At 33.1% G+C, this 23974-nt stretch overlaps 1 protein-coding gene across 1 annotated transcript in view; it reads right to left on the bottom strand.

Annotated features, from left to right (window-relative positions):
• LOC143230738 (nose resistant to fluoxetine protein 6-like) overlaps window positions 1-23974 on the bottom strand; it is a 37374-nt gene that overhangs the window by 8557 nt on the left and 4843 nt on the right. The window contains exons 2-11 of the mRNA XM_076464822.1: window positions 22041-22243; window positions 19978-20092; window positions 19503-19590; window positions 9646-9761; window positions 9034-9204; window positions 8009-8102; window positions 7554-7646; window positions 6350-6515; window positions 3945-4024; window positions 1576-1692 (exon numbers count right to left, since the gene is read on the bottom strand). Coding sequence (XP_076320937.1) covers window positions 1576-1692; window positions 3945-4024; window positions 6350-6515; window positions 7554-7646; window positions 8009-8102; window positions 9034-9204; window positions 9646-9761; window positions 19503-19590; window positions 19978-20092; window positions 22041-22243 — 1243 coding nt within the window. The remainder of the gene's footprint in view (window positions 1-1575; window positions 1693-3944; window positions 4025-6349; window positions 6516-7553; window positions 7647-8008; window positions 8103-9033; window positions 9205-9645; window positions 9762-19502; window positions 19591-19977; window positions 20093-22040; window positions 22244-23974) is intronic.

Genomic DNA, 23974 nt, shown 5'->3' on the forward strand with positions numbered 1-23974 from the left:
AACTTAGAAGAAAGGCTTGATGGAAGAAAGCTGAGGGCTGTTACAAATGATTGGGTATTCCTGGCTGTAAAGTGAATGGTACTACTTTACAAAACGATTTAGATTATTTAGTGAGTATGGCGAATAAATGACAGATGGGTTTTAATTATAATGAAAACAAGATAATGCAGGTGGGTTTTTATAAATTCAACTATAAGCATAATATTAATGAGAATAATAGTGTCATAAAAGGATGGGTTCATGGTGAACTGGTTGATCAGTTTCTGATGCTATCCAAGTAGTAAACTGTTGCTAGTTGTAAGACAAGCAAAGTTTTAGGTTGAATTTATAAAAGTACTAAATACAAGTTTAATCATGTCATACTTTCATTGTATAGATCACTAGTTAGGCTATACTTGTAGTAGTGTGTTCAGTCTTGGGCTTCTTATCTTAGGAAGGATATTGAATTTTTGAAAACGGTTTAGATAAGAGTTTCTAGAATGGCGCCTAGGATTTGAATGGTTGTCATACGAGGAGATTTTGAAATCTCTTAAATTGTTTTCTCTTGAGAAACGAAGAGTTACAATAGATCTGATTAAGGTGTTTAAGATTGTAAAGGGAATTGATAATGTTGACCCATCATTTTTTTCATACTTAATGGTAAGAACAGTAGGACTAGGGGACACAAGTATAAATATTGGTATGAGAGAAGTCATCTTCAGCGAAGGCAATTTTTATAACAAGGCTGTTGGTCTTTTGAACGAGCTACGTTCGGGTGTTGTTGTGCAGAAAATAAATTTAAATGAGTTTAAGAGAAAGTTTGACAATTATACGAATGATAAAATCTGGATTTAAAGTTTTAGTTTAAGTTAGAAGATGGGATAGCCGATATGTTATATTACACGCTATATTCAGTTTTTAACTACATCATACAAAGAAAATCGTAAAACATCCAATTAAAGAACAAAACATACAAAATGAATTATACATTAAACATGTATTAACATTTTATAACGAAAATAAACATGTTATTATTGACTTAAAAATAGTAGAAACCTAGACACATTTACAGCGGATTTTAAGAAGAAAAATTGAATACGCTTTGATAAAGATGCCCTAAAATACACACAGTAAATATTAACTACAGCGAATGTGAAGAAGAGAAATGGAATACGTTATGACAGAGTAAAGATCTGGAATATGCAAGCACAGTGAATATCAAATGCAAAAATGGAATACGTTTGAAAATAATAAGTGACGACCTGGAACTCATAGTAACAGCGAATGTGGAAAGGAGAAGTAGAATTCGTTATGAAATTTTCAAATATTGGTAAAACTTAGACTAAACCACTTCAGAAATATTAAAGTCAAGAGAGAGGAAGGAAATGTCGGTACTGAGAGTTGCTAATGAAGAGTGTGAAATTCACACAAAAAATGTAAATATGTTCGCTCAAAAAATTGATATGAGAATGTGACATTAAAAAAAATGTCACTTAATATCTAATGTATCATTGAATAATGCTAGTAATATGTTAGGAATATATATGTGTACGTATTATAACAAAATTAAATATAAACATGAAATATATTTCTTACTTTGGGTCAAACAGCACAACTGATGGATTAAAATCCTTCCACACTGTAATTACTGCTATAGAAACCCATGATGCTAAAATGCCAAAGGTGATGAGAACAAACCCCATACGTGGCCACCTGGTGGTGAAAAACAAATTATAATAACAGATAATGTTTTTTGGGGATTATTAATAAATCATTTAAATTTTCAGTACAATGATATGCGTGTTATTTCTTTTATGATTATATCTAATTAATTTGTATCTTTAACCGTAAAACTAATGAAGAATTATTTGCTAATATTGAACTCATGACCTAGCAGGAAGGAGACTGTGGAACGACACCGGTTGCCAGCTCTTGAGCTAGTTTTTGTCTAATCTAATAGGGTACTTTGACAGTCACTTTTAAAACGCATTCCCCAGTTCCAAAGAGCGAAACACGTTTTTAAGGCAAATGAATGCTAACTGTGAGCCTTCTGATTTTAACTTCGGGCATGTTAGCCACTACGGCATTCTTGGTCCCAGCAGTGGGTGAAATGGAATTTTTTATTTGACTTCAGTCTGTGGAAAACAACTTCAGTGTACAGACCGTTAAGACGTAGCATGTGTTGGGTTTCGCAACATAGGAAGTAATGTTAACGCAAATGTAAAGAACATTGTGATAAGCAAGAAGTATTAGAAATTGTGTGTAGATTTATCAAAATATATATCTACGGAACCAAGAATCCCTGATTAATCTATAGGTATTTAGAAATTTAGATACTCATTGATTCCGGGTTGGGGAAAACCAAGATAATGTGAACATTACAAACATCTTTCTTGCATTACCTATAACTTTATTTTTAGCGAAACGTAAAACAATGTTATTCGATTATTATAAGTAATAAATGAAATCAGATGTTTATTCAAACAATAATAGAATTCTATCAAGAAAAGACCTTGAGCACAAGGGTTCCAAACTATGGGTTTCTGGAAAGATTTGTAATTAATTAACAGAAACAAAAATCCTCGTGAGAAGCTCGAGGTCATACATGGTGAAGAATTTACGCCCCGCCCATCCACAACAAAACAGCGTTAGAAACAACTACTTTTCCAAGGTTACATCTTGCTGTAAGTCCGAATATTTTAAAAAAGAATCTCCAGCTAAAACTTCTATCAACCTGAACCTAGTTATATTATTTCTGCGATAAGCATACATAACGAATCTCCAGTTTAAACTTATATCAACCTGAACCTAATTATATCATTCTGCGTTAAGCACACATCATGTTTTTTTTTTGCGTGTGTCTACAAAATAAAGAAAAAGTGGTACAAGTGGCAACGTCCTATTTCTTGAAACAGGCCTGATTTAGGACATAAAGTATGACCTATATAATATCACTTTATTTTACCCAGGCTTAAGATTTATTAATGCTAGAACAGAGAAGACAACGGGGTTATGTTGTAAAATATAATAGATAAGTGACTTTTAAAAAGCTTGAGTAATATTTATTTATGAACCAACAAAGGATTAAGGCTTGTTTAAAATGTGCCGAATGCCTACTTAAAATGTCCAGCATGGTGAGATGGTTAGGGGTGCTCGACTTGTAATGTGAGGGTTGCGGGTTCGAATCCTTGTCGCACCAAACATGCTGGCCCTTTTAGCTGTGAGGGCATTATAATGTTACGGTCAATCCCACTATTCGTTGGTAAAAGAGTAGCCCAAGAGTTAGTGGTGTGTGGTGATGACTAGCTATCTTTCCTCTAGTCTTGCTCTGTTAAATTGGGGATAGCTAACGCAAAAAGCTCTCATGAATCTTTGCAAGAAGTCACAAAAACGAACAAACACAGTCTATATGAATTATAAATGGAGATGGTCCGGCATGGCCAAGCGTGTTAAGGCGTGCGACTCGTAATCTGAAGGTCGCGGGTTCGCATCCCGGTCGCACCAAACATGCTCGCCCTTTCAGCCGTGGGGGCAGTATAATGTGACGGTCAATCCCACTATTCTTTGGTAAAAGAGTAGCCCAAGAGTTGGCGGTGGGTGGTGATGACTAGCTGCCTTCTCTCTAGTCTTACACTGCTAAATTAGGGACGACTAGCACAGATAGCCCTCGAGTAGCTTTGTGCGAAATTCAAAACAAACAAACAATAAATGGAGATTTTGTGAAACTGTAGATAACGTACAGTCTAGTGAAAATACAATACTTATCGTTCTAAACTTGCTACAGTTGAGAAGAGGGAAAGTTAGGATTATAACAATTAAAAAACGAACAACAACGTTCATTATATAAGGATTTACTGAAGCCCAATCTAAGAGATGTAACATATGATACATTTTTAGATAACTAGTTTGCCTGTCTAGTTTAGTAACTGTGACTTAGTAAAGTTTATGTAACATAAAACACCTACTTGTAGAGTGTAATAAGTACAACCGGCGAGATTAGATAGAGCTGCATGTCTGCTGCCAAATACCAGTAGGGCGAAATACACTAAAACAGAGACATTGTTTATTGATTAAAGTCATACTTTGCTGTTGGTTAGTAATTTAAGTAGGACATTAAAACTGAACAGTTTTTTAAATAAAATCACACCTTCTTCTTGGTTGGTAGTTTCAGTAGATTAAAACAGAACAATTTATTAATTAAAGTTACACCTTTTTCTTGGTTGGTAGTTTCAGTAGAACACAATAGATTAAAACAGAACTGTTTATTAATTAAAGTAACACCTTCTTCTTGGTTGGTAGTTTCAGTAGAGCACAATAGATTACAACAGAACTGTTTATTAATTAAAGTTACACCTTCCTGTTGGTTGTTCCAGTAGGACATAACATTATTTCCCATCTATTGTAACCCGCTATAATGAAAATTTAATGTTTGAACTACTGTTTCACAATTCTCGAGTTTAATTATCATTGCTGTTCTAATGTACATTTAATTTTCCTAACCAACTTACGAAGGGTTATTAGCAGACTTACTCATTTAAGTGCTTTCATGTAAATCAATGCCGAATTGAGAGGTCGCTTCGGGAAATCCCCTTAAATAGGGTTTCGCGAAAAACCCAAGTTCCCTAAGAGGTTAAGTGAAAGATTATACTTGCATACAAATCTCCAGACCGCGACGATTCGTTAGGTACTATTTAGGAGTTGGGGTGACTCATGAGGTGATGAGTGACATACACACAGACACTGAACTTTATTAAAGAAATTGTTACACTAATACACGTTCATTTGGGTGTTACATTTAGTAAGGAGCACGACAAGGTCTTTAGTAAGCAAACTACATATACAACTTGAATGTTAGATGTTATTAAAACTTAGCACGCTGTAAGTACAGAGCAGTGTTCTTTAGAGTGGAACCCTAACAAAATGTTCTTACTACCTATTATGATTGAACTAAATTATCGTCAGTTTTCATTTGAAAGCTATAGCTAGTGTTACTGAACCGTAACTGGTTTTATTATAACTCAATGAACTAAGTTGCTGTGAAAGCTATATGTGCAGGCTGTGAGAACGTACATGACTGTTCGTTGTGTAATTTTCAATATAACACCAGTTTAGGTACGTGATAAAATATCGATATTCTTTCTGTACTATTGAAGAATATTGGTTTTCGTGTAAAACTAGGGAAAATGTAAATGTCTGAACGATAAAACATGTTGTTTGGTCTTCATTTATTTTATCATCATCATGTATATTTATTTACATAAGGCAAGATTATCGTTTGCATACTTTTGAAACAAACTTGACATACAGAGACGTAGGTCCTCGCGGAATTCAGTTAGACCCAAAGTCTCTCCACAAGCAATGTTCCCTTTAATCTTTCATTCCATGCGTGGAATAAATTTTTCATCTGCATCAGTATCAAGGCAATGTGCGCTACCAGTTTTATTGGGGTATATTTTATTTTTAGACCATAGACCATAATGGATCGTTACGCCGCTTTGTAATGCTACCAAATTTGGACTTTAGGCCTAGCGATTGCCAAGGTCAATATGACCGTCAGTGTATTGAGACTTCTTATCACTATTGAGGATGTACGCGACTAGAATAATTAAGTGTTTCTGTACGGCCGCGCAGCTTAGGGGTAACACTGTCTGCGAGGGACCACTTTCTGATTGTATGTTCGCCTACAGTGTTTGATCTAACTTAACCAATCCTGTGACTCATTTTTAGAGCCCTCGGGAAGATCCGGGGGAATAGAGACGTTCGGGTCTGATCCACTATGGCCATCATGCTATTCTATTAATCTCTACCAAGTGTTCTTAGAGTATACCAGGAGTAATACATGTAGTTGGCCAAGTGTTCTTAGGGTATACCAGGAGTAATACATGAAGTTGGCGTTTGATTTTGTCCTTCCGTATTTCTCTGTAGTGGTTCTGCCTGTCAGAATATCTCTTTTAATGTCTATAGCTTTTCATTTATCTTAACCAAAATTCGCATGCGTGGAAAGCGAGGTAAGTAAATAAAAGGACCTGCCTTCTTCTACCTCGCTTCTTGGGGTCCATTGTCTTCAGCAGTGTTGAATAGACATGCTAACTAGTTGTTTTCTATAATATTAACTGGTTCATAATAAAGCATTAACCTTTAAAACTTTCAGCAGTTTTGAAGAAAATTTATGATTTGTTTCCTAGTACATTTTTATAAAAACACAAATATATAACAGTTTGTTTTATTTTACATCCTTAACGACGATTTTTCAAACTGTGTCGTTGTCTGGCAAACAACTGTTTTAATCAAAATTCTATTTTATCTTGTTTTTCAGAAAGTGGTTGAATAGGTAATATAGCTGAAGCTAAATTATAGAAAAAATACTTACCATGTTTGTTGGATAAAGGAAGTTACTGAAGTAAAACATGTTTGCCCACCAGGTGTTCCTACATTTTTGTATTTCACTTTCTACAAATCTACTCCAAAGTGGTCCAGAAGAAAGTAACGGAAGTAGAAACATCAGGGATATGACCAACATCAAAGGAGGGGTCAACCTTGAATAAATGCGTAAAGAACAAAACGAAAAACAGGCATTTCGCAGAGAAGATCTTTGAATATAAATACAGAAAGCTGAGTAGGTTATGTTAAAAATATTTTGGATATGTAAATCAGCAAGCCACGTGACAATCACGGTTGACATAAAGTCGCGATGAAACGTGATGTATAAGAACTACATTTTGACAATATCGATCAAACTGGAGCACCAGGACAATATAGAAACAAGTCGTAAGGAAATAATATCCATTTGAAAAAAACAACAAACGTTCATAAGTCGCTTCCACGACGTATTTATTCTACCTTCGCATTTCTCAAGATGCTAAAGAATGAAATGTGTATTTATGCTATTCCATATCAGAACATATCCAAAAAATCTTCACACGCAGAGTTTTCTGCGATTAAACTATTGAAACTGGCGTTTGGAGCCGTTGTTCTAGTACACTAAATGGCTAATGGAAAGCAGTAGGGTGATGGGTGTGCTTTAGACATAACAGCCTTGAAATGAAGCCTTTTATAATAAAAACTACACTTCCGATTTTGAAAGGATCCACGGTCATCAGACAAAACGTGACTGGACGTAATGAGGTTCCAAAATAGTTTTGATATAAAGTACTCAACCTCTCTATAATATCGATTGGTCAGTTACAGTCACTTGATACGTTGAACATACATACGTATATGTTGCTGAGTTTTTGATATTTCTTTCAGACAAATTGTTTCATAAAGTTTAATTAAACTGTAATAGACAATTCAGAATGTCAAAACCAATAATTGATTTTAATTATATATATATATTTGAAATTTGAAATCTTCAAATATATATATATTTGAAATTTGAAATCTTTAATGGGATTTTAAACGTTAGAAACTCTAAGATCTGTTTTAGTTATTTAATTATCTCGGAAATAGAATCTGTGTTTAGTATATAACTTCTGATATTTAAAGCCTTATATAAATTTCTCTTATCATCTATAAATCCAGTTCTTATAAAATACACTACAAATACTTGAAATGAGGATCGTCGCCACACCTACCTCCAGTAACGGTGTATCACGTATCTCACGAGATCCAAACGTCCATTTGTTCCTTTTAGTTTTTTCATTGTTGTGTAGACAAGCGTCACCCCACTAAAAATACAAATAATAATTTTCAGAATTTTTTAATTAATTGGTACAAAACCCCTAATCGCGTTATATAAAACATTATTTCTCGAGTAGTAACTTCTGAGTTGTCAAATGTTGTTCTTACATATCTCTAATTCAAATTTGGTAACGAATTAATCAACAGAAACATTTAAAAATGCAGTCAAACTTGATTTTAATAAGTTTTATTGGAAATATTACTTTCTAAGTACAAGATCTAAAAGAAAACATATCATTTGTTATCTAATACAGTTAAAGTCTTATATATATTACTGACGTGTTATACTTTCTTAATTAGACGTAGTGTTTCTTTGGAAACATCGCAGTCGAAGCAAATTATTACTTACGTGAGGAAAAAGAAAGTATCAACTTGTAGAAAGGAATTCCACACAGCCATGAAACTGACATCCTTTACCGCATATTGAAAATTTATAAGTTGACCTGTAACAGTGACAATTAACATTGTCGGAAACAGAAACTGATGAAGCATACGTTTAAAGTAAGAACCAATTTATTTGTTTGTTTGAGCGCAAAACTACGTTATTTGCGTTTTGTCCATGGCGAGGAACCACTACCTCCATAGATTTTAGCAATGCAAGTCTGCAAACGTAACGTTTATCCATTGGAAGGCAGGTAATAGTCAATTTGTCTTACTTCATAATTGTGTGACTACTTACTGTTTGCTATAATAACTGGTTTCTATTTTTTTAAGTAACTGTCCCCCTATGGCTCAGTGCAGGTGGTTAGCTCATAATGTAGCTTTGCACTTGAAATAAACAAAGTAGATTACACACTTACACGAAAACCAATTTTATGGAATGTTATGCATCAGAATGAGTTATTTTAAAATCATTATACTAGTGACAATTCATTGAACACAAACAAATAAACAAGTTAGTGGAGTGAAATGCCTTTTTCCTAAATACTTTTTACTTTATTTTTTTTATGACGTTACGTGCCTTTTATCTATAGCACGATTTTTGGAAAAGTAAAATGTGTTAACAATATACGATAAAAGGTAATTATTTTATCTATAGTTATTAAAAACTGATATATTTGAGAAAATGGAAAATATTTTAATGAAACACGATTTTTTCATATGCAGACACCAAGCAAAACAACAATCAACTATCAAGGTTTAGCAAAATGTATAATTATCAACATAACTACAACTGCATGCAGTTGTTTTTGGAAAATAAACATTGTACATATGTTGAAAATGTGCTACATGCATTTATGTACCGGGTTATATACATATATTTGAAGCTTACTAATTATTAGCTAATTAAGATTGGTCAAATTATTTTCATTCAAAGATTAACAAAATTATACGATGAGATATGTTATTAGTCTTTTTGTAAACACTACTTACTATAAGTATTCATAGAAGGTATCATGTAGGTATGGGCTAAGATAACCCACGCCATGGTAAAGAAACGGAAACCATGCAGGGCTCCAAGGTTTCCTGACCCAACTTTGGTGTTCAGCATCTGCTTTCCATTGGTGTAGAGAGAAAACGACTTTAAAACTTCGAAAATCTTTCCTGGATGAAAAAAATAGTGGTTTTAAATTTGCATCTTGTCCATTCACACCTTGCCTTTCTTCAAAATTGGTATTTTGTTTTTCGTAATTTATGAAGAAGAAGGTATTTTAAAGGGTATGTTAGGACAATAAGAGATAAAACCCTGGATTGTATAAACACGATAAGATTCTCTGTAAGCTGAAAGAAACTTTGACTTTAACAGTAAAACGAATATCCATTAAGGTGAAAAAATGATGGAATTAGGTTTGTGTCAATAACTATTATCTCAGGAAGAATTGAATGTGTTTTTACTATACTACCAATACTCTGCAGTTACATGTAGTAAAATTACTCTGATCCACAAAAGTATTTTGAAGTAAATAGTAATTGACCCATGTTATTGGATCATAAAAGGTCAACACAACAGAGGACATCATTAACAGTACAATATCAAACACTCACCTTGCGAAAACCTTTTCTTCTTAGGATCTATTTTATTGTTATCAGTTTGGTACTGCTTCCACAAATCTATCGTTGTTCCTGAGACCACCAACAATAAAATCGTTCCAAGTAGACACCTGTTAAACAGTGTAATTTTTTAACAATAAGGATTATAAATATATTGTCGTACGAGGTTCTTTAATGTGGTTGCAAAAATATTTTTGGAATCAGGATTACTGAAACATGTTTTAGTTAAAACAAAGGTTTTCTAATACAGGCTTCTAATAGGTCACTTACTATGTAAGTGAAAGTAAAACTAAATGATCTACAGCTATGCCCTTTCATAATCCCATTCATGGTACACTATCTGGATATAAAAGTTCTATTCTTAGCTTAACTAGTGTTTGCAAATTCCTTTAATTAATAATAATAATATTTTGTACTAGAGGAATTAAAATGTCGTAAAATGTGTTAGTAAACAAATTATGCAAATACACACAAAAACATTATTTTATTTACAACATTTTTTAAGCTAAATATTCTCAGGAAAGAAGACAACATTAATAGTTTTGTGTGAATTTCGCGCAAAGCTACACCAGAGCTGTCTGCCCTAGCCGTCCATAATCTAGTGGTGTAAGACTAAAGGGAAAGGAGCTAGTCATCACCATCCACCGCCAACTCTTGGGATTTTCTTTTACCAACGAATAGTGGCATTGACTGTAACATTATAACGCTCCCATGGCTGAAAGGACGAGCATGTTTGGTGTGACGAGTATTCGTACCCGCCACCCTCGGATGCCGAGTCGAGTGACTTAACCATCTAGCCATTCCGGGCCTCAACATTAATAGAGGGTAAATAAAAGAAGTCCTAGTAACAAAACATACAGTCCTGTTCTTAAGAAACAGAAGGATGTTCAGTTATATCTATCTTAATAATTTCATTCCGTCTTAGATATAGAACGAATTTAAATGCTTAGACTTTGGTTAAAAGTTTTATCTATTATAACTGGATTTGACAGTTCATTAATAAATGATTTTATTGCTTACAATTCATTATTCGTATTTTTGTAGTTTACTAATATTCTAGGTTCTCACATGTTTTTTTTTGTAAGTTAAATTCTGTTTGCTTCAGTTATTGTATCCCACCTGATGATGCCAGGTAAAAATGGTGAAACTTGTGAACAAAATAAATAAACAAAAGTTTTACTGTGTACAACGGTTAAAGCTTGCGTGAATCTTAAAAGCATAGTTCTTTTCAATATGCAATTAATAAATTATGAGAATACTTAAATTATACGAAACGTATTTCGATACTTCCAGAATTTTATTCGATTCAATTGTCTCACAGCTTATACACAAAGCAATGTTTAGAAATATATATTTTTCGATTTTCATAATTTTATAATAATAATTAATTAGACCACAACACTTGATTTAGCATATGTTATTATGGTTATAAGAAAATAACAGAAACAGTATGACAATTGCTGGCATCTGTTGGTATCCTACAAGACCTCTTATGATTCAAAAAATAATCACACACAATGCTGGCCAAAATCTTAAGGACAATAAACATAAAGCAAAATATGCATTTTGCGTTGTTAGACTCAATCGCTTATTTGAGTAGAGCTTCGAAAGATGAAAATAAGAGAAGGTAAAATAAAAAAAAAATTTTAGCATTTAATAGGAAAAATATAAAAACACTATGAAATTAGCCTAAATACTAGCTGGTCAAAAGTTTAAGATCATACCAAAAAGAAGTCTAAACAGGGTAGGAAATGCCCAACAAGAGGTCTCAGTAGTGCGTTGCACGGCCGTCATTGCGAATAGCTGCGAACATTCGCTTTGGTATGGTCGATATAAGCGTTTGCAGAAGGCTGGCTCAAATGTTATTCCAAGTGGCGAAGATGGCTTCACGAAGATCATGCACTTTTTAGAATAGACGTCCATTTCTATAGATTTCCCTTGCAATCCACCCCCAGACATTTTCAATAGGGTTCAATTCGGGCGAACACGCTGTATGGTCCAAAAGAATCACGTTATTCGCCATGAAAATGTTCTTTGTCCTGCGGGCATTGTGGATTGCAGCGTTGTCCTGCTGAACGATCCAGTTATTTCCACACAAACGAGGGTCTTCGGTCAATAAGGATGCTCTCTTCAACATGCCAAATGTAGCCAGCTGCTGTTTTACCCCCCTGTATAACCTAAAGCTCCATTGTTCTATGGAAGGAAAAATCATCCCAGATCATGATGGAACCTTCTATACGACACAGTGACACAGTTATCGCGCCAGTAATGTTGAAAGCCATCTGGATCATCCAGGTTAAATTTTTTCTCATCAGAAAACAAAACTTTCCTCCACTTTTCTACGTCCCATGTATTGTGCTTCTCAGCAAAGTTTAACCAAGCTGTTTTGTGGTGTGCAAGAAGGCGTGGCCTTTAAAGATGTTTACGGTTTTTAAAGCCTTTCTCTCGTAGATGCCGTCTTATTATTCTTGAGATGCATTCTGCGGCTGTAAGGGCCTTAATCTGGTCCGACGATCGGCTGGTGTCTTGCCAGACAACACGTTGAATCCTCCTGCTCAACGACGGGGAAATTTTCTTGGGCTGACCACTTGAAATTCTCGTTCCGTGTCCCTCAGGGTCTTTTAAGAAATTTGCATAAGCAGTTTTACTACGCCCAAGCTCACCAGCGATGGCATGTTGAGAGAGACCTTGCTTTACCAGCTCGACAATTCTGCCACGTTCAAACTCTGTCAACTTTTTAGCCTTTGCCATGCTTTTACCCAATGGAACACAGGAGATGTCAGTGGGAGATGTTGACAACGCTGATGATTGAACACAAATGCCTAAATTCGTTACGTGTTTACTGATTAATGCTTTGTTTCAGTATGGTCTTAAACCTTTGACCAGCTAGTATTTAGACTAATTTTGTAGTTTTCACATTTTCCCCATTAAGTGCTAATTTTTTTTCCCCTTTTCTTATTTTCATCTTTCGAAGCTCTACTCAAATAAGTGGTTGAGTCTAACAATGTAAAATGCACATTTTTTCTTTATGTTCATTGACCTTAAGATTTTGGCCAGCAGTGTATATATAATAATAATGATATACATAATAATAGGTGATTTAAATAGCAACTGTGTTTCATTTCGTTGTACGAAGACGGATCCAAATTATATTAAACAACCGAATTTTACAGATAATAATGACTGTGTATTGACCAGTTATGGCATCTTTAAACACATACCAGTTTTGCTCATAACACCAGTGATATTCTGACTGTCCTAGTCAAAAGTGTCAAAGTTTTATATATGCATAATTTACTAGTCTGGTGTGTCTTCATGCTCAATCTCCATCGAAACCAACTTTTGAATATTTAAAAATTTAATTACAAAAGATTAAACTGGTGGGATTACTGAACCATTTTCGATACGTTATTTTCTCAATTGATTATTCATTAAGCTGAGGGATCGTCGTCTGTTCTTGATAAATACTTCCAAAAAGCCGTTGTTTCTCTGCCTTACTGCATCCACGAATTTAAGAACACCTAAACACGAACAACACACTAACTATAACATGTAGTAGACACCATAAATATGATAAAAGTGCGTTGACGCCTCAGAAGATTACACATAATAAACTCAATACATCTACACGTAATAACACAGGTAAAAAAGTTAAGAAAGGAAACACTAAACGAAGTAAAACAGATCAAATCTGATCTGGTCACAACTACACAAACAAACGGACCCAAAACTATTTTAGCTACACCTAAATCGCTACACGAACAACCATAAACCGTATTAAAGATAACGCATTCTTAAAAAGTCAAATATATCAAAAAGCATATTTATTATTTGAAAGTTGTCTTTTTAATCAAAGGTACATTTTCCAAACCTTTAGTTAGAAAAGAGTACAAAACATTCTTGTATACTTAACATCTGAACACAAAATCCAAGTTAACACATATACTCGTTAGTATATTTAAAAATCATGGATTTTACAAGTAATATCATACCAGAATAAACTTATTCCAATTCATTTTACTCATCTTAACTTTATGGATATAATACAACTTATCTACATAAGAACGTATCACACACATTTGTACCTTACTTTTACTTGGATATTCTTACACATATAAGTTGAATACCTGAAGCTGACAAATAAGTAACATATAGTTACTTCACAATATATATATTTTTTGTACATGTAGTTACTTCAATTGTATGAGTAAAAGCTTCATACGATATATATTGTATGAAGTAAAGTAGTAGCTGTGATTTTCTCAATACCACAAGATGGTGGTCAGTAACGTCAGTTTGTGTAATATTCCACAAATCAGTCAGTGGTATTTTAGGTCAACGTGCTGGGTAGAACACCACTGTCTCAGGTTTCATGTAGGCCTGTGCTCTTTAATAGTATTTCCCAAAGTGGGAACCACGGCCCATCTGGAGACTGGATAGCTTTCTCCAGGAGTCAGCAAATAAATGGGCCGAAAACAAAGATGCCGAATTAATGTTAATTCCAAATAAACAATAAAACATATGTTGAAAGGAGATGTTATTGTTTTACTGTGGCACAATTTTACAATCACCATGCTAAAGTAGTGAAGGATTAGGATGTTAAAGTCACATTTTAAGACATTTGTTTAATGTTCCAACCTTAAACAAATGTCTTAAAATGTGGCCTCGATGGCCTCGATCTTTCTTACTTACATAAATAGAGCCGCAGAATAAAAGAGTTTGGGAACCACTGGTCTTTATCACTTACACAGACTTTTTGCAGCATCTGAACTCATCTTGTGAATCTAACAGTTCTAGCTTTTGGAGTCTGAAGAGTGGCCAAAAGCGAATGAATAATTTGTTTAGTAAACTTTGACAGAAAGATACTGTACAAATTCTTATACAACGTATTGCAGATAAAACATGTTAATTTGTTTAGTAAACTTTGACAGAAAGATACTGTACAAATTCTTATACAACGTATTGCAGATAAAACATGTTAATTTGTTTAGTAAACTTTGACAGAAAGATACTGTACAAATTCTTATACAACGTATTGCAGATAAAACATGTTAATTTGTTTAGTAAACTTTGACAGAAAGATACTGTACAAATTCTTATACAACGTATTGCAGATAAAACATGTTAATTTGTTTAGTAAACTTTGACAGAAAGATACTGTACAAATTCTTATACAACGTATTGCAGATAAAACATGTTAATTTGTTTAGTAAACTTTGACAGAAAGATACTGTACAAATTCTTATACAACGTATTGCAGATAAAACATGTTAATTTGTTTAGTAAACTTTGACAGAAAGATACTGTACAAATTCTTATACAACGTATTGCAGATAAAACATGTTAATTTGTTTAGTAAACTTTGACAGAAAGATACTGTACAAATTCTTATACAACGTATTGCAGATAAAACATGTTAATTTGTTTAGTAAACTTTGACAGAAAGATACTGTACAAATTCTTATACAACATATTGCAGATAAAACATGTTAATTTGTTTAGTAAACTTTGACAGAAAGATACTGTACAAATTCTTATACAACGTATTGCAGATAAAACATGTTAATTTGTTTAGTAAACTTTGACAGAAAGATACTGTACAAATTCTTATACAACGTATTGCAGATAAAACATGTTAATTTGTTTAGTAAACTTTGACAGAAAGATACTGTACAAATTCTTATACAACGTATTGCAGATAAAACATGTTAATTTGTTTAGTAAACTTTGACAGAAAGATACTGTACAAATTCTTATACAACGTATTGCAGATAAAACATGTTAATTTGTTTAGTAAACTTTGACAGAAAGATACTGTACAAATTCTTATACAACGTATTGCAGATAAAACATGTTAATTTGTTTAGTAAACTTTGACAGAAAGATACTGTACAAATTCTTATACAACGTATTGCAGATAAAACATGTTAATTTGTTTAGTAAACTTTGACAGAAAGATACTGTACAAATTCTTATACAACGTATTGCAGATAAAACATGTTAATTTGTTTAGTAAACTTTGACAGAAAGATACTGTACAAATTCTTATACAACGTATTGCAGATAAAACATGTTAATTTGTTTAGTAAACTTTGACAGAAAGATACTGTACAAATTCTTATACAACGTATTGCAGATAAAACATGTTAATTTGTTTAGTAAACTTTGACAGAAAGATACTGTACAAATTCTTATACAACGTATTGCAGATAAAACATGTTAATTTGTTTAGTAAACTTTGACAGAAAGATACTGTACAAATTCTTATACAACGTATTGCAGATAAAACATGTTAATTTGTTTAGTAAACTTTGACAGAAAGATACTGTACAAATTCTTATACAACGTATTGCAGATAAAACATGTTAATTTGTTTAGTAAACTTTGACAGAAAGATACTGTACAAATTCTTATACAACGTATTGCAGATAAAACATGTTAATTTGTTTAGTAAACTTTGACAGAAAGATACTGTACAAATTCTTATACAACATATTGCAGATAAAACATGTTAATTTGTTTAGTAAACTTTGACAGAAAGATACTGTACAAATTCTTATACAACGTATTGCAGATAAAACATGTTAATTTGTTTAGTAAACTTTGACAGAAAGATACTGTACAAATTCTTATACAACGTATTGCAGATAAAACATGTTAATTTGTTTAGTAAACTTTGACAGAAAGATACTGTACAAATTCTTATACAACATATTGCAGATAAAACATGTTAATTTGTTTAGTAAACTTTGACAGAAAGATACTGTACAAATTATTATACAACGTATTGCAGATAAAACATGTTAATTTGTTTAGTAAACTTTGACAGAAAGATACTGTACAAATTCTTATACAACGTATTGCAGATAAAACATGTTATTTGTTTAGTAAACTTTGACAGAAAGATACTGTACAAATTCTTATACAACGTATTGCAGATAAAACATGTTAATTGCCAGTACCGTTTTTGTTCGAATCTTTACCAGATACATAATATCAATTCTATCCCTTCTTTTATTATACTTTACAGTTATGGAAAGCTGGATCATATCAACCTTGTTTTCTGATGTTGAACTATAACGCCTGTAAGTTTTGAGCAAGTAGTTGGTGACAATCTGGCTGTTTTCATGCTACTTAACTCTGTTTTTTTTTAACAGCTTTCTCTTACAGAGTATCTGCGAAACCCTTTTATTGTTCTTTCAGAGAAATATTCTTCAAGCGAACACATCGTGTAGTTTCAGTAATATCGATTTCTTGAGAATGTTATTTTTAGTAAGGCCAGAGTTATCAGAAAATACCTAGCTACTTGAAATATAGAATGATTTCAGAAACATTCGGCAAACAACTGATCACCCAGTTAGATTAACTGAAACCACAGTAGATAGCTTTAATAAAAATGAATGTACCGTCGCCTGTTTTCTCCAGATAAAAAAAAAACCTTGGATACTGTATGACACAATGGTCTGAGGTTTTTGGTTTTCGAGCTTTATGGAAAACACACAATGTAGAGAGCACCAACTATGAGTATTTTCCTCTTGAAAAGGGCTGTTAGCTTGATACTATTCATCATACATGTTAGCGATGTGTCATTAACAGACACAAATTTCTGTTTTGTCTGTCAATTCGCAGATGAAATGGAAATCTTGAAAAATTTCCCTACTGTTTCAATAACCCCCTACAGTTTTACAACTTGTATCAAACAAATAGACTAAAACTGTAAAAGACAGAATAAAAAAGAACGTTCCGAAAACACAGTTATAACATTTTCTAAAGTCTATACTATATAGGCATCAACCAACTTACTTATAAGAAACCTTTTTCGGACTTCCACACCAGCAAAATCTTCATCTTAGCCTATGATTCAAATTTAATGTGGTACGAGCATATAAACCAAATCCACAATAAAGTATGGCAACTTTAATATGTTAGGAGCCTGTCAAGTAAAAACATCATGAAATACCAACAAATATGCCAAACAAACATTTGCCTAGTAATGAATACGTTGCCGGCCTACCAAGTACAAACTGTACAGAACTTAGACCTTACGACAACTTACAAATTACTCATAAGCACAGGTTCAGTATTTCTACATAATTAAACATACAGACACTTTATAACAGAAAATACATTTGTGGCAATTTTCTTGGTTTAGAAGTAATTGCTCCACAATAGTTTGGGGGCAAATGTAACCGGGGGTGCTCAGGGAGGCTTGATTGTGAAGATACACGGTTAAAAAATTAGATAAATAAATAGCAAAGAAGAAATAAACATCAAGCAACAGCAGAATACCAACGGAGAGCACAACAAGATCAACAACCGATATGGGACTTATGGTTCTTCAGGGTGATGGGAGATCTATAGGTTCAATGTCTACAATTGAATGACGGACCCTTATAAAGTTCGCTTAAATACTTGAAGAAAAACATGTACACTGTATATAAAGTCTTGCTATGCTCCATAGTACGTTATATCATGCATGGTACTAACAGTCCTAAGTACCTCTTCCCAATTAATATCCACCATAAGTAAACAAAAAAAGCCACCTGTAACTAGCAAATAAATGTATTATTTAGGTTAAGGCATCAAAAGTATTTCTAAAGGATTTTTTTGTAAGAAATATGTTTCCAGTGATTTTAAAGTGTTTCTACTATTTTAACTGTTTATGATGTGTAGGACTTTCACAATATCAAATAAAGAAAGGTGGTAGAAAAATACTAAACGCTAAAAGTATTACATCTATGAATAGGGCCTTGAAAAGGGTTCCGTGTGGGTACTCAACTGTAGAGTAAAAACCCTTAAGAAGTGATTCATATATTGTTTAACCAATACATATAAACCGTCAAGGAGTGAAGAAGATGCCTTCTTTCCATCTAAGTCAAATAAACCTAACAAAGTTATAATCACATTATAATGTAGCAAGAGATTCAGTGTAAATATAGTAGATTACAAGCAATTAATGCTTTCATTACAAGTTACAGATTTTACAGTAAAGAAGAATACTTTTTACAGGTAAGATGTTTCTATTGCTTGTGCGATCATTCTGAAGTAGTTTTTTTTTCAATAAAAGCTGTAACTTGTAAATACATATATATATATATAAGTAAATTAATCTAAAGCATTAAAAATTAACAAAAGTTGTTTACCTCATAAATAGAAGCCAGTTGTACAATATTTACGTGAGGTGCTTACGGTATTTCTTTGTTTAAAATTTAGTACAAAGCTATACTAGTGATCTTTACTTTGCCCACCACGGGTATCGAAACCCAAATGCTAGCGATATGTGTTCGCAAACATGTCGATGTACCACTAGAGGGCACTTATGGTATATGCTGTAATGCTTTACAAATCTGTTTGCATGTTTCCGAACATTCGATGTTTCCAACTAAAGGCTCAGTGGTAAACTTGAGGGCTTAAAGTGCTATATATCGGGGTTCAATACCTATCATAGACACAGTACATTGTGTAGTTTTTCGTTCAAAGAAATTACAACAATAAAATATATTTTTTGATAAAAGTTAAAAATCAAAATATTAGAACATAAGAATTGTTTGTGCTCATTCAACAAGTTGATATACACTTCACGAAATGACTTCAATTTGGAAAACTTTAATTTTTATTATCGTTAAATTTCTCATCAAGATAACTGGATTTTGATTATAAACGATTATTTCTGTTATATAAGTTGGTATTGTATTTATTTCGTAAAGGTTATTAAGGTTATTTTGATATGAAAATGCTTGGAATAAGCTATTCCATTTTTCCCAAATGTTCATGCGAACATTACCGAATCACAGGAAAACTCTCTATTATCTACTGACATTAAAACTGCACAACAAAAGAGAGTCACTTACAAAACTCCAATCTGCTCATCTTTCAACTTTATTACTTCCTCCTTTACGTCACAAAAGGGAACTGAGACCGGAAGTATCTCTTGAAAGGCTAAAATGTGATCATGAAATTACTTGTAATTAAATTTTCAAAAATAATAGATGTTACCTTAAATCATGTGATGCTAAGCAAACATAATTATCTAAACTACAATTAGGACAAAGTAAGCAGGTCAACATTTTAAATATAAATATTCGGCATTATTTAGTGAAACTCAGATTAATTTCCATTTTAAGAATCAGAAATGTCTGGAACATAAAAAATTCCACTATAAACGTATTTCTTAGTTTACTGTACGTTTGTTTCAAACATTAAATAAAATAAAAATATTTAATTTAATATTTGTCTTAGTTATGAATGCTCAATTTTCTTTTAAAACTAAATTCTACTGCCATATGGCTGGTGTTTATATTGGTTACTATGATATCTAAATCTTACCAGTACTTGTGATTGTTTCAACATCTTCGTGAGAGCACGTTGATGGAACACAGAGTGCAATAAGACCAGGCAGTTCTGATGCTAAGTGAGCAGATAACGCCAACTCGGCCAATATCTACATGATACATTCAATAAAAAGGCCGTCTGTCATGTCTACATTTTTGGTCTATGCTGTAATTTACGGTAAACTGAAAACTTTCTGAAACAATTAATGATACTTTGCATCAGGAAATTCATTACTTAAGTTTTCGTAAAATCTGTAATGCTATTGGAAATGACGTCATACCACTAAAATGTTATATTATATCACGTTTTCAAGCATAATAGTAATGGTAAGTTTTCTTAATTCACGATAAAGCATTTGAAGTTACTTTGGAGACACCATAAAATATATTAAGAACGTTAGTAACTATCGCACCAAAAATGTTTCTGTGATTCGGTTTAACATTTACATAAATTGCTGCGTTACTTCATTTTTTGTTCAAGCTCATTCATAATTCATTGCTTCTTCGGATATCAGCACAGAGCTATTGCTAGATGTCCTTAAGTTTGATCGATCTAAGTGAGTTTCTGTAAGCACGATCCTGATGTAAATTAACATCAGAAATTGTGTTGTTTGAGTTATGAGTCATATCTTTTTCGATTCGCGCTGTAGCGATTAAGTACCCGAAGTATCACGTGCGTCTTGGAGTTTTTTATTGTTTTTGAACTCTTTATTTGGGTTCTTAAGAAACACTGAATTTTTTTAACCACGTTATATTCATGACTCTGTTTACTGTCTCAACGATAACAGTAAATCGCGTTTTTAATTACTTCTTCAATTACATTTGAAACCTATATTTAACAACAAAGATTATCCCATATTTTATGGGATACTGTTACTCCTTACAACTGGTATGACGCACTTGTTTCTCGTTACAACTAATATGACGTATCTGTCCTTATTACAACTAATATGACGCACCTGTTCCTCATTACAAGTAGTACACGATTAGTCAAAAGTCTTGATCCTCTTATTGTTGTGACGTAGATGTAAAATATTGAAATACGCTAACATAGGAAGTTTAAACATATTAGTAACTACTTTTCCTTGCATGACGTCACGATCTATGGGTCAAATCAAGGTCAATCAAACTTGTAACGAAAGTGGTTCGTGTTCCATCTACTGATCAAAGCACTTTAAATATTACTTCAATTAAACACTATAATTTTTTTAAAACTAGCCTGAATATTTCCAATTTTCAGATATTTTACTATAAATGTGCAATACAAGCAATTAGAATGTTTGTTATGTTACCAAGCCTTTAACGCTTTTTTCTTCCCACTTCATTACATCATTTGGTCTCAGGGCATTGCCTATTCTGAGTTCAGCAAGCAGCTATAAACTAATTCTATTATATGGGTCACGTTCATCATAGTTTGGGAGTGTTTAAAAATACACATTTAGGCTAAATATAGAGCTATGTAGGAGCATACTTTAGTTACCGCTTTGCAAAGAAAAAAAAAACGCACTTGTATTATTGTGTGGTTAGGGCATTGTAGTTCATGTTCAAACCCAGATATGATCATGACACTAACATTTCACTGTTTTATACGTGTTATATTGTAACTAGGACATTGTAATTTGTAAGATTGCTTAATTATTCCCAATGAACTCAATTTTCGCCATCATTGTTACCCTTTGCTTCTGATGAAGGAAAGTCCACTTTCAGAAGGGTTATTTAGTTTCTTTACTGTTGATTATTTTTTCTGTTGCTCCTGCAAATATCCGTTTCATTGTGTAATATGTGGTTCGCGTTGTGCCTTGCAGTGAGTTGGTTTTTTATTTTTGTTTCGGTAAAAACGCTTAAATAATCAGGGTTTCACAAATTAATTATATCAGCTATGGTTAGGCGTGTACAATAAACGTCATAATTTTGTACGATAATTAATTTAGTTGTTTATTTTATTGTTCATCTTACAGGGTATAATTTACGCATGAAATTTGCTTGGTTTGTTTTAGCATAGGATCAACCCCCAAGTTATAGCATTATAAGCCCCACAAAAAAGAATAAAATACTTACCGAATCTTTTAATCTGGGGTCCAGTTGGTCTGACGATGTAGGAAACGGTGAATAAAATTCTAAAAAGCAATACTTCCCACGGAAATCTACTTTGTTTGTTCTATGGTTAGTTACCAAAATGTTAAGGCATTCGTCATAAGATCCAAAGTTGGTACCTTTCCCCTCGGCAATCCCAGAAGATATTTTCCCAGAAGCATCTAACACTAAGTAAAGAAGAAGAAAAACAAATGAGTTTGTCAATTTGTTTCCAGTATTAGGTATAATCACTTTATTGAGTGATATTTATTGTCATCGTATGAAACGCTTTACTTAATGTAACAAAATTACGTATATATGATTATAAGAGCTTATTGAGAACTGCGTATGATTCAGTGGAAAACTATTACAGATAATTAACAATAACAACAACAAAGAAATTGATTAGCCTGTAATATACAGTCTGTTGTTGAATATTTGATTTACCGAAGATAATCACATATACAGTGGAGCGCCGTTAAGCCGCGGTATTTGGGGGGTCAACCTGCTTAACCGCGGCTTAAGTGGTCCGGGACTTAAAACTTTGTGACTGAAAAGCCGAAGTCGCCAACAGCTCCGCCGAGGAGCCTCATCCGGGCCATTGCGTGATCATTATAATATTAATGTAACACAAACGACCAATGCTTTGCGATGGTTTGCTTTTCCCCTTTTTAATAAATAAAATATACAACACAAAATGCATTGAACGTTGCCTTGTCTAACTCAGGATCTTGTGCTGTTCTAGATCTCTTGCGTTTCAAACCACCCTCATCAAGTTCATCAAGAAATGCTCTTAATTTATTCTCATCTTTAATCCACCCACGCAATGTAGACTCAGGTATGCCTAACTCTCTACTAACTTTAGCGCGAGTTTCGCCGTTTCGTATTCTTTCTATGACATTCAGTTTTTGCTGAACGTCATACGATGCATGTTTACGTTTGGTACTCTTGGGGTAGGAATTTGTCAATATGATATGCTCACTATTAATTCAGAAACTGAAGTGATTTCTATTGGGTTTGTGGCCAATATTTATACAATTCCATAAAAATATCGGATTATCGAATTAAAAATAATACTTTAATTATTTATCACTTTTTTCACGGATTTACCGCGGATTAACTTTAATGTATGGAGAGGTGTGATTCGGTAACAATGGCGTCCTCCATAAAGCTGACATAGAGAGCGGATAAGATAGATTAACGGTCGATTTCTATTGTAATATATTTTATTTATTTCCCAAATTAAAGAAATCCTTTTTAAATATCCCCTTGAAGTTATAAAGCCAGGATTAAATTTGTAAGCCGCGTTTTTACACGTTCTTAAATTAGCGGTGAGCCGCGATAATCCTTGCTCACATCGCTCACAAGACTTGCTACAGCGGCTTAAGCGATTTCGCGGTTTACTGGTCCGCGGCTTACTGGCGCTCCACTGTACCTAACTGGTATCGTTGTTTCAAAAGCAAGTGAGTTAATATGATTCATTATTCAAGAACCTGTTACAAGTTATATCCCAAGGGCAACTGTGTTAACTGACACTGTGGAATATGATTAATATAAATCACAGTAAAATCAGTTGTTTAGAATCAAACACAAGTAATGGATCATAAAGTCACTAGATCCCTAAAATTATAATATTCTTTAATTTAGGAAACAAACGTAAATGAATGAACGTTTATGTACAAGTATTTAAAGATATATCGGAAGATACAAGAAATGTGCCGAATTTCTTTACAGTGAAGTGATAGAACGTTTGAAACGCTACTGATCGTTGCGTTACACATAATGCACGGTCTTCACGAAATGTGGCGTACTCTTTAGGGAAACGCTTTTCGTTTTCTCATCCCGAATAATTAATTAAACTCATTAATGATGTAAACATAGAGTAAATAATCTAATACAATTAGCAATGATAAAGTCAT

The sequence above is a fragment of the Tachypleus tridentatus genome, chromosome 10 (assembly GCF_004210375.1).
Source record: "Tachypleus tridentatus isolate NWPU-2018 chromosome 10, ASM421037v1, whole genome shotgun sequence".
Taxonomy (NCBI): domain Eukaryota; kingdom Metazoa; phylum Arthropoda; class Merostomata; order Xiphosura; family Limulidae; genus Tachypleus; species Tachypleus tridentatus.